This window comes from Pimephales promelas, chromosome 24 (genome assembly GCF_988280905.1).
Source record: "Pimephales promelas chromosome 24, fPimPro1.hap1.1, whole genome shotgun sequence".
NCBI lineage: Eukaryota > Metazoa > Chordata > Actinopteri > Cypriniformes > Leuciscidae > Pimephales > Pimephales promelas.
The window spans coordinates 26,709,055-26,721,887 of NC_142792.1; the positions used below are offsets into that span (position 1 = coordinate 26,709,055).

The 12,833-nt window shown below is 37.2% G+C and overlaps 1 protein-coding gene across 1 annotated transcript; it reads right to left on the reverse strand.

Moving 5' to 3' along the window:
* Positions 1 to 3,036: 3,036 nt before the first annotated feature.
* On the reverse strand, positions 3,037 to 8,877 carry LOC148969311 (uncharacterized). The gene is made up of 2 exons (XM_089126783.1): positions 7,528 to 8,877; positions 3,037 to 3,094 (listed from the first exon to the last, which is right to left on the reverse strand). Exons 1-2 carry the CDS (start codon positions 8,805 to 8,807, stop codon positions 3,037 to 3,039), a joined length of 1,338 nt encoding a protein of 445 aa, XP_088982909.1. The 5' UTR covers positions 8,808 to 8,877.
* Between the last annotated feature and the right edge of the window lie 3,956 nt (positions 8,878 to 12,833).

The window sequence follows — 12,833 nt, forward strand, 5'->3', positions numbered from 1 at the left end:
ATGCAGACCCTACCCCAGACCTAAACCTACTCATAACAATGCGTGTTATATTGATGCTAAAGGGTGCCATGTGCGTAGTATTTCGACAAAATGTCATATGACGTCACCTATATGATGCCAAAGGATGAGAATGCGTTGGCTACACTGTTAGTTAGTTGTCAGTATTTAATATATAGTTAAATTTTCCATATATATTGTATGTAATTATGTGAGTATCAGTATTTGCTTTCAACCATGCACAAATAAAAATGTCACTGAACTTTATGATATGAGTATTTTAAGTGTACAGTACAGTAAATTTCTAGCCACTGGGTGACCATATACAGGCTAGAGGAACTCGTATTAATGTTAAAAAACCCAGAAAGTGACAATTTCATGTCAGGGGACCTTTAATGTCCCCCTGTGGTGAAAATCAAGTTTATGTGTCTATGTGCACTATGTGTTTTTAATATTCTTTAAGACAAACAATATGCAAATTCATCAGTCAACAACATTGCTGAGGATTTTCACAGGATTTTTCAAAAAAAGACAATGTTTCAGGTCACAAACTGCCTCAGTGTTCATCCCGAAAGCAGTTTCACCTAATATCACCGTTTCCCGCCAGTGGGCGTGGTTTCAGCGCAGCCAGCGGACACGCCCCCAGCGTTTGAGAACAGGGATAACTGCTCATTTTTTCAAGCTTTTGGTAGCTTATTTTATAGGGCTGGGTAATAAATATCGATTTCTCGATATTAATCGATTCTCATTTTTACGAACTAATATCGATTCTTAAATCTCAAGAATCGATTACTCATCCTGTTTCACCCTTTGTTACTATTGATATGAAACAAAGTCTCAATTTTCAAATTACGTCCATTTTCTTTAGAAATTCAAAAACATAAATAGTGTTTTGGCGCTGTGGCGTGAGATCGCTCTGGCGCTGTGGCGTGAGAAGCAGCAGCACTGATCTCTCTTCCGGCTTAATAATACCAGTTACAGCGCCAAATAAACATGAGTGAACATCTGAAAGTGTGATAAAAGATAGAGTACAACTTATCGAAATCGGTATCATGTCACATTGATTCGCTCAATCAGCGTTTCAACCGTGGAAAGACGTTAGTTAAACAGCTTGTAATCATCGTCATATTTACCTCAGAAAACCCACATCAACTCGTTAGTCAGCTAGAAAAAATAACTCTAGAGAGGAGCATTTTGCTAAATATATACACCATATATATTACATATATTGTCCCTCATTTAAAGACAGGACAATATAAAACATAAAATTTCCAGTAAAATATAAAACAACAAAATGACAATATTTCTCCATAGCTGTTTACTCAGTTTCATTAAATGAATGATCAGGGTGGAAGCTGTACTCTCGCTCCGTTGCTTGGCGCCAGGAGCAGTAATAGGGAACACCTGGTTGCGCAATTAGGAAATCCCACGAAGGCTACATGAAGCGTCCTTCGAAGGCCAAATAGACTGCATCCTTCGAAGTCTACAGCCTTCGAAGTACGCAGCCTTCACATTGGGACACAGCAATAGCCTATGTGACCAGAGCTTCCTTCGCGCGCACGCGCCGCGGGCGTTGTCCTGACAACGAGTCTCGAGAGCAGCTGATGCTCATTACTGTCAGTCAGCGTCTTTCCGCGTAGTGTCTGCTCCATAAAATAAGGTTTGGTTGATTTCCTCACTGAAATTATCGTTCATATAGGTTCTTATTTATGAACTATCACAATTAAAACACAAAGACATGACAGCATTACTCGTGGTGACGGTCATTAACAAGTGGAATGGAAGAGAAGCGTTTTCTGGAAGAAAAGAAGTTCATTGCGCGAGGCCTTGTCAAGTCATTCAGCTTAGAGGTGAGTAAATTATAAGATATAATGTCCTCATATTTCTCTTTTTTTATTTTAGATTGGTGTAAAAAAGACTTTACGTATATGTTGTTCAACCCGGTGGGAAAATAAGAGGAAACGCCGCTTCTATTCTGTAATGTTAGTTTTACCATTCTCCGGTTTAACGTTACACTGTTTAACGTTAGTGTTAATTGCGTCACAGCAGATTGTGTAACTTATGTTTGCACTTTGCAGCATTATTGTCTATCACTTTTAACGCATTTTTTTAAAAAAAAAACTATCTGTATATTGTATGAAGTGCTATACACGGTGACTTTACTTGTTTAAATTTAATATCAGGAATATTAGAAATATCAGACACTAACTTACTGGAAAATACAAGCAAATATGTTCAGTAGTTTGACATTATGTGCAGAAAAGATTTTTTTTTTTTAAGTAGGCTAACTTACTTTTTTTGTGTGATTGCTATTTCCAGGAAAATGTACTGGTAACAACTAAAAACAGAAGACGATGGCTGCGGTGAAACAAATATGCACTCACAGACTTTAAAAATTGTGTGTCTCTGCTTTTTTCCAGAAATGCATGTTATTGGGCAAATTGTGTAGACTGTCAATCGAGTGACAGAAAGATTTCATCAAAAAGATCTTCAGTTGTGTTCCCCGTGTCTTGCGGGGTTGGAATGACATGAGGGTGAGTAATTTAACTTTTTATCTGGAGTGTTCAAACTCATTATTAATGCTGAACAATAAACCATAAATTAACATAAATAGGATGTAAATCAATAAGATTAAATCTTATATGGATATGTCTAGATATAGAATAACATTTTGTTAAAGAAAACCTCAAAAAGGTTCATTATAGATACAGTAAACACCTGTTCACTGGTCATTTTCCGCAAAGGCAAGTGGGCTTCTCCTGGGAGACTAAATTAATCACTTAGTTTAGCGCTGTCTACTGTTTTAGAAGAGGAAGTTGCTCAACTGCATTTGTGAGAAAATTGAGCCGAGATCTCTTATATAAAGCCAAGTGTTAGGGATGCACGATGACATCAGCACGACATCGGTATCAGCCGATAAAAGCTTAATGATCATCGGTATCGGCCGATAGTAATATCTCTGCCGATGAGCCTTGCCAATATGTGGTGGATATACTATGCGCACGTGACGACCGTGAACGTAGCATGAGCACCAGCAACTTAAATGTCCAGCTGTGTGGAGGAAGAGGTGCGCTTCAGTATCGAGTTCTTTTTCAGGCTTGAACAAACCATAACACACAAACAAATATGTGCCAAAATGTCAGTTTTGTCGAGTGTCCTCATTAGAGCAGTTTTAAAGGTCCCCTGACATTTTTTTTTAATTATTATTATTTTATAATGTTTCCTGGGTTGCCCTTATGTTAGTATGTTTTTTAGATCAAAAATAGTCATAATTTAAAAAATAAAAGGCAATTTTCCTAGCCTGATTTAATTTTAGCCTCTGCTTTGAACGGTCTGTTTGAAGGGGCGTGTCTGCTGTGGGATTCAATGTAACCGCCCACTGCTGTGATTGGCTGACATGCTTGCATATAAAAAATAGCTAAATATTACATGTGAGACTCTCTTGAATACTTTTACTATTATACGTTTTTACTATTACAGCCGACTGACCGCTATAATGTGCGTTCTGCACCTGCGTTTAATGAGCCAACTGTGTATTTCTGCAGATATATTAGTCTATATTCGTCCTTCAAAAAGGAAAACCGACGCAGCCGGCTGCAGGAGGGTTTTTATACCGGTAGCCTAATAATCATCAATGCACTCTTATATTTTAACACATCTCCGGTAAACGGCTTCTTCACGCAAAAGAAAAACTCTTGAAAACTCTCATAAAGCACAGTGAAATTCAGCGACATATGGCTTTTCCTGATGGATCGTATTTGTTCCTTAACTTCATTTTATATGTGCAACTCGCGTAGCCTACAGTGTAAGGTGTGAATGTCTGTCTACATTTGTAAAAATTATATTTATGATAGAATCAAATGTTGTTTGTCTTTTGTATTGCCTTATCTACCAACACATGAGGGTAGTAAGGTAACGGTAGTACAGGAGAGAGACTTTATTTGATTTCTCTTCAGTAATCAAAATGTGTGTGTACGTGGTCCGTGTACTTTTTCGTCCATTCATTATTCTATTTCGGAATGAAAGATGACATTTAAAAAAGGGTGCAACTTGGTTTTTTGGTTTTAAAAGAAAAAAAATTAGAAATGGCTGTATTTTGTTTTCCTAATGTATTGTTGTTATCAAATAATAGTATTAGAAAATTGGACGACATTTCCGATCGTTTTTTAATCTGTAATATTTATTTGTACGTTTATTGTATTTCAAATGACTCACTCTTCAAAAAACAGTGGCGTGTTCCTGCATTAACTTGCAGATTCATTTTAAGCATAATATATGCCTGTGGTGAAGAGTAACTGAAAAGATTGTCTCTGATTCTTTTTGTTTGTTTATTACTGACTACTTCCAAAATCGTGTTTCCACATCTGAGATGAAGGCAGTGAAAAGAACGAAGTGGAATAAGAATAAGCTCTTCAAAAAACACAACTTCTCTGAATAATGTGGGGGAAGATGTATGCATGATTTGTAAATAAACACTTTAAATACATTGTCTAACTCTCAGCCTGTTATTTGAAATAAAATAAAAAGAAAAATCACGTTATTTGTTGCATTGCAGTTTGAGACATTCACTGTTTTGTACCTTAATTCATTATTGCAGATGTGTGAACTTATTTGGGATATTCTGGTTGTATTTCAATGGTATTGTACAGCATTTTATTTGTATTGCATTTCAGTAGTATTGTACTTTAGTTGAATTATGTATTGCAGTGCTACCGCAGCTATATTGCAGTATTATTGCAGTACTACCGCAGTTATATTGTAGTACTACTGCACTTATATTGCAGATCTACCGCAGTTATATTGTAGTACTACTGCACTTATATTGCAGATCTACCGCAGTTATATTGCAGATCTACCGCAGTTATATTGTAGTACTACTGCACTTTTATTGCAGTACTACTGCACTTATATTGCAGTACTACTGCACTTATATTGTAGAACTACCGCAGTTATATTGCAGTATTATTGTAGTACTACCGCAGTTATATTGCAGTACTACTGCAGTTATATTGCAGTATTATTGTAGTACTACTGCACTTATATTGCAATATTAATGGAGTACTACTGCAGTTATATTGCAGTATTATTGTAGTACTACCGCAGTTATATTGCAGTACTACTGCAGTTATATTGCAGTATTATTGTAGTACTACTGCACTTATATTGTAGTACTACTGCGCTTATATTTCAGTACTACTGCAGTTATATTGCAGTATTATTGTAGTACTACTGCAGTTATATTGCAGTACTACCGCAGTTATATTGCAGTATTATTGTAGTAATACTGCAGTTATATTGCAGTACTACCGCAGTTATATTGCAGTATTATTGTAGTACTACTGCAGTTATAGTGCGGTATTACCGCAGTTATATTGCAATATTAATGGAGTACTACTGCAGTTATATTGCAGTATTATTCTAGTACTACTGCACTTATATTGTAGTACTACTGCGCTTATATTGCAGTACTACTGCAGTTATATTGCAGTATTATTGTAGTACTACTGCAGTTATATTGCAGTACTACCGCAGTTATTTTGCGGTATTACCGCAGTTATATTGCAATATTAATGGAGTACTACCGCAGTTATATTGTAGTACTACTGCACTTATATTGCAGATCTACCGCAGTTATATTGTAGTACTACTGCACTTTTATTGAAGAACTACCGCAGTTATATTGCAGTATTATTGTAGTACTACTGCAGTTATATTGCAGTACTACTGCAGTTATATTGCAGTATTATTGTAGTACTACTGCAGTTATATTGCAATATTAATGGAGTACTACTGCAGTTATATTGCAGTATTATTGTAGTACTACTGCAGTTATATTGCAGTACTACTGCAGTTATATTGCAGTATTATTGTAGTACTACTGCAGTTATATTGCGGTATTACCGCAGTTATATTGCAATACTATTGGAGTACTACTGCAGTTATATTGCAGTATTACCACCGTTATAATGCAGTACTATTGTAGTACTACTGCAGTTATATTGCGGTATTACCGCAGTTATATTGCAATATTATTGGAGTACTACTGCAGTTATATTGCAGTATTACCACCGTTATATTGCAGTATTATTGTAATACTACTGCAGTTATATTGCAGTTATGTTGCAGTTCTACTCCAACTACTGTATACTGCAATAATGCAGTTTTTTCGTGTCCAAAAACTGCATTTTCTACATGCAGTATTACTTCTAAAAAAACTGCAGTAATTTTTTGTATACTATACATGCAAACGGAAGTTGTTGTAACCTAAGCATGCAATTTCCAATGTGCTCCAAATTTAACATGTTTTATAAGTGTCCTAGTCTGAAGACATCTACATTCCAAAATATAGTTATAGCGCCACCTACTGGCAACAAGAAGTGACATATTTAACAGTGTGATGTACCGACATATTAAATATGCCACTGAGTTCCAAACATGCTAGCAACACTTGTCTGAGTAATAACGCATGCTATTATCCCCATAATAAAGGACATTTTTAAATGACTTTGACATACTACACCTATATGTTCCTAATTAAAAGCACATTGCCCACCATGCTCTGTCTTCCTAAAGCCACCAGGTGGCAATAGCAGGGGTGCGAGGGCCCTTTCATCGCTGCTTGCAGCTTTAATTGTAAATTAATTTTACTATATATTAATTGTATATAAATTTGTATACTATTTTCAATTCATTGAATCCCATCAATATTCAATGTTAGTATAAATATTAATATTCATATTCATGGCAAAACAGAGAACTCTTCAGAGATTATTTCACTTTTTATGGTTTGTCACCAATGTCACCATTCTGGACAGTTTAGTTTTGTTTTCATTGACTTTCAGTCTGGTTTCACTTGTCATCTTCCTCATACCGCACACACTTGTTACAGTGTCGAGATATAGTTATTTTTAATTTCAGGCAATCCCTAAAGAATGACACCCCTACATATGTCACATTTTACCTGACAGACCAGTTTATTTTAATTCGCCGCATATTTGCATGTTTAGTAGAGGTTTTGAATAAATGCCGCACAACTGCAGGAAGTCATTACAATACACAGGCAATAGACATATATTACAACCTTCAGAATCACCAAAAAAGTATTGATCTGTATTTTTTATAAATATATGGAAGACACCAAAACTATTCCTAATTCTTGAATTTTAGTAAATATTGATTGTGAAATATACTTTTATTCTTGTGAAAGATACATTGGATGCAAAGGACTTAAGTTAACAAAAGAAAACTACACAAACTTTTCTGTGAGATAAAACATTCAGGGTGTAAGAATCTGTAATGTACATGTAGTCTTTATGTATCACTATAACTTGTCTAGAATGGGAGACATGAGTTGTGTAGTTTTTCTTTCTTATGCGAATTTCCAGATCTGTCAGGACCAAACTGAGGATGGACCTCGTGAGTGGGCAGCCATCTTGTAACTCTCTGAGGTCACCTGAAGGTTTGCTGGCTTTAGGGAGAATAACCTTTAAAATACTTGTTTCATTTGTTGAATCATCCTTATCAACTAACCCTTTCAGGGGGGTGACAATTTCAGGAGGAAGATTTGTAGACTTTTTGGGGTAATTTTTTAAAAGATCTGAGAGGCTGTTTGCTAAGAAGGACCATTTAATTTCATGTGGTTTTACTGCAAAGGTCACACAGCACCATTCACTGTTATTTACTTGGCTCTTTTCTTCTGAGGAAGTCTCCAGTAGTACATTGAGGCGTTTGGCCAGAATCTTAGTAAAAATCAAATAATCCACATTGAAATGTTTCCTATCATCTGATGCACAGAAATATTTAGGTAACTGTTTAGGTAATTTCATCCAATGATTAAAATATATTTTTAAGATCTCTGTTAATGGACAACTACAGTTCTTGTATGCTTGTACGCTTATACCATCAGGCCGTTGGTGCCCAGAGTCGGTTAAAGACTTGATCACACTGAGTATTTCTGCCCCATTTATCTTTCCTGCTCTTCTGTCTAGTTCTCCTTTGAATCTATTGTCCTCTAACCATGAAGCAACATTTGGCACTTCATTGCTAGATTGTCCCTTCATTTTGAGATGAATATATACAGGTACATGATTTGAAGGAATCCTTTCCTTTCTACTTGTTGAACTTGTATCCACACTACTTTCATGTTTTTTGTAGATTTTGACATCCTTTATTTGTTCTAAATCCTCATCACGCATAAGAAACATGTCTAATCTAGATGAACTTTCATTCTGAGAATAGGTGAATTTCTTGTCTGTTGGGTGAAAGTAAGCCCAAGTATCGATAAGATTTAGCGAGGCTGAGAATTTTTTAAACATGTTATTTAGTGGCGTATGTTTTAATTTTTTTGCTTTGGATTTTCGATCAAAGCTAAGGTCCAGAACTGTGTTGAAATCCCCTCCGACCACAAGTACCCCCTCAGCTGTTTCCCTCAAATAATCTGTCAGATTGTTTAAGACATCTTTGTCATCTTTGTGTTGGTACACATTAACAAGTGTAAACAGCTCACCACGGAGACGACAGAAGAGTACGAGATACCCTCCAGTGCAATCCTCATCATGACATATGTACTGAAATGATACGCCATCTTTTATTAAGATTGCCACTCCTTTGCTACGGGAATCATAGTTTGTGAAGAAACATGTCCATCCTTTAAGTTTTTTTAATGTCTTGTCATCACCGGGTCCAATATGTGTCTCTTGCAGAAAGACTATTTCTGCTCCTAGCTTTGACAAAACATCAATGTGTCGTCTTAGATCTTTTGCCCCAGAAATATTCCATGTGAGAAAGCAAAGCTCTTTTGATGATTCCATTCCTATGTGGAGCAAGTGCACAAAAAAATCAAAACAACAATTTTACTAATGCTGTTTTATAGCACTTCTTATTACTAGTGCTATTTACAGTAAAGGGCAACCCAAAAACCTAGCAATGAACTTTAAGTCAGCAGGAGAAACACAAATAAGTGTCAACTAAAAGGTGTTGCCAGAAGAGCCTAAATTCCAATGTCTTGGCTTTGCAAGAGGCTCTATAGCCACAATTAAAATACATGTTGTTCCTCAAACATTTCTCAGGTAAGATTGCAGAATGCTAAATGTGCAAAACAGTCAATTACATTTGAATGACATCCTTTCTAAAAATTAGGCCATGTCCTCACTAATATGTTTTCATTTGAAAACATATATTTTTCTCTCCGGTTTGGCCTTTCCTCCACACTGAGACGGTGTTTTAAGGCAATGAAAACGTAGCTTTTGGAAAACGCTCTCCAAAGCGGATAAATTTGACAACGCTGGTTTCGCGTTGTAGTGTGGACTGTGAATACGGAGGTATTTGAAAACAATGACGCAAGTTTAGTCTTGTGGTCCATGTTGTACCAATAGATATTCATGTTTACCGGTTTTGTGCCTGTTACGTGCTATTCACTTTTACACTGTTGCTAAAATATGTTACTTTGCTCACTCTTCATATCACAGTACTGCAAAGATGCGGCAAAACAGGAGAGCAGTTGTGTTTTAGACTAAACTGAGTGCGACCTGAATGCATCAGTGATGGGCAGATATTTTGCTAAATAAAATGATCCTGTTAGAAGAATTGCGCGATAACTTTATTATTTATATTTCCATCTATATCATCACGGTTTCACGCATGCGCAGTATGGTGAACTTAGAAGTTTCTCATCCACGCTGAAACGTCGGAAAACGCCTGAAAATGCTAGTGTGGACGGGGAACGTTTTTAAAGGAAAACGACATTTACAAATGTATCCGGATTAATGTGGACGTAGACTAAGCAATATCTCCAAGGCATCTAAACAATTGACATTTTAATGAGTTCACTTTCGTTATCTAAATTATCCTCTATATATATATATATATATATGCCTGGCCAAATCTGCTATTTTATAAGATAAATATTAAGAGACTCTTAAGTGAAAAATGTATAGATTATATTCGTAAACTATACATGTTGTGTATGTATGTAGTTGAACTTTTATCTTCATTTAACTATAATTATATACATTCAAATAAGTTCAAGCAACAAAGGAACTTTTTTCAATAATTTCAATTATTAGATTGCTATAGTGTAAAACTCACCTTATTCACTCTGAAAAAAAAGTCTCACACTCCTCTGGCAGGTGCTGTTCTTGCTATAGTATGTTCGCTCACGGGGTTTTATGGAAATGATCTAGAATCACGTCACTGTAGGGTAGGGCATCATTGTTTGTTAACAGCTTTGACAACCTTTAGGCTGTTTTCAGAGTCGGCCGTAACAGGAAAAAGGAAGACTCAATATCAGATAGATGAACAACAATAGTTTTGTTCCTCAACCAGGGTTCTAACCCCCTCAGACCTGAATTATGTTTCAAGTTTCTGAAAAATATAAGAGTACATTTTACCAGCTCATGAGGTTTCTATAAATTAAAACAAATGAAAAAAAAATTATATAATTGCTTTCATTGTGATTTTTTTTTGTCCATTCCAATGGACATCAAGTCAAAACAGGTGTACTTCCCAAAAATGTAGCAACATGAAATAAGTTAATAAACATAAAATTTGATGGTCTAGAGTCCTTTTTTAGAACAAAAAATTGAACATTATAACTTTATAACACGCCCCGACCCCCCCCGGGGGGCTGACGGGAGGAGCCCGAAGTTTCGGGACCCCCGAGGCAGTTCCGCAAAAGCCCCCTCGGTGGAGCCACCCTCGAAACGTCCCCACTGACCGGTTCCCGGACACGCCCCCGTCCCACAAACCCACTATTTGTCCAATAACCCACTATATTTGTCAAATGTCATGGGACTACCCCCCGCCCACTCCCGGGCCACGCCCCCGTCCCACGAACCCACTATTTGTCCAATAATTCACTATATTTACCAAATGTCCCAGGACCACTCCCGGGCTACACCCCCGTCCCACGAGCCCACTATTTGTCCAATAACCCACTATATTTTTTTTAAGTTTTTCCGCAGTTCATTCAGTAGGGACTTTAAGCAACAGCCTCTGGTGGAACGGCAACGGCATTCTGGCGTTCTATTGCGCATGCGCGACATTAACTGCTACTTCTTGACGTTCTACTGTAACTGTCTACTACGGGAGAACAGCTGATTTGCCGTAGTCGTTACTACGTGACAGATTAAGACAGTTAATGTTATGTTTTAGGTTATGTGGCATTGAAATCGTTTCTGTACATCATTAAGTGCTAAAATAAACCCTTCTCTTTCTTTTTAAAATCACTTTCTTTTTGTATTTTGTCTGATGATTAAATTATTCCCTATGCCGTCCTCTTTACTGTTGCTTAGTGATTTTTGCGCTCTTTAGCTACGGCAGTTAACTGTTTATTTCCGGCTGCCGTCGCCGTTCTATCAGCAGCTGTTGCTTAAAGTCCCTAATATGCTGCAATTGGACGCGGTCCCATCGGCAATCTATTGAATGGGGATTCGGGTAGTGTTTTTGATAGACATTTTAATTAAAGTTCCTGTCATGATAAAAACTATTTTACTGCACTCAGGGGGGCCCCCTGAGTCTGTGGTACCAAGCGCCATCCTATAATTCCACCATCCACAAACCCACTATTTTTGTAATGGCATAAATGCTACATGGGTTGTCCATATCTCAGCTCTGGAAGGGTCTAGAGCCTCCATTTTTGCACTCAGGTCTAAGTCTCTTGGCCCTCTATCAGAATCCAGATTTTCAAGAAGATCAGAGAAACTCAATTTCGACCCGAAAAAAAAACGACAGTGTTACCCCTTACGTTTTTTTTTTTGGGCGAAAAATTAAGTATCCCCAATCTTCTCGAAACTCTGGATTCTGATAGAGGGCACTGAGACTTACACCTCAGCGCAAAAATGGAGGCTCTAGACCCTTCCAGAGCTGAGATATCGAAACTCAAAATTTCGACCCGAAAAAAAAAACGACAGTGTTACCCCTTAAGTTTTTTTTGGGGGGCGAAAAATTAAGTATCCCCAATCTTCTCGAAACTCTGGATTCTGACAGAGGGCACTGAGACTTACACCTCAGCGCAAAAATGGAGGCTCTAGACCCTTCCAGAGCTGAGATATCGAAACTCAAAATTTCGACCCGAAAAAAAAAACGACAGTGTTACCCCTTACGTTTTTTTTTTTGGGCGAAAAATTAAGTATCCCCAATCTTCTCGAAACTCTGGATTCTGATATAGGGCACTGAGACTTACACCTGAGTGCAAAAATGGAGGCTCTAGACCCTTCCAGAGCTGAGATATCGAAACTCAAAATTTCGACCAGAAAAAAAAACGACAGTGTTACCCCTTACGTTTTTTTTTTTTGGGCGAAAAATTAAGTATCCCCAATCTTCTCAAAACTCTGGATTCTGATAGAGGGCACTGAGACTCACACCTGTGCGCAAAAATGGAGGCTCTAGACCCTTCCAGAGCTGAGATATCGAAACTCAAAATTTCGACCCGAAAAAAAAAAACGACAGTGTTACCCCTTACGTTTTTTTTGGGGGGGCAAAAAATTAAGTATCCCCAATGTTCTTGAAACTCTGGATTCTGATAGAGGGCACTGAGACTTACACCTGAGTGCAAAAATGGAGGCTCTAGACCCTTCCAGAGCTGAGATATCGAAACTCAAAATTTCGACCAGAAAAAAAAACGACAGTGTTACCCCTTACGTTTTTTTTTTTGGGCGAAAAATTAAGTATCCCCAATCTTCTCAAAACTCTGGATTCTGATAGAGGGCACTGAGACTCACACCTGTGCGCAAAAATGGAGGCTCTAGACCCTTCCAGAGCTGAGATATCGAAACTCAAAAATTTCGACCCGAAAAAAAAACGACAGTGTTACCCCTTACGTTTTTTTTTTGGGCAAA

What these genes read in the sequence shown, in the direction of transcription:
- LOC148969311 (XM_089126783.1), bottom strand. Translation starts at nt 8,807, where the DNA reads ATGGAATCATCAAAAGAGCTTTGCTTTCTCACATGGAATATTTCTGGG. An exon ending in ATTGTCACCCCCCTGAAAGG is followed by an intron (nt 3,095 to 7,527) that starts GTTAGTTGATAA and finishes GGTTTGTTCAAG; the next exon opens with CCTGAAAAAGAACTCGATAC.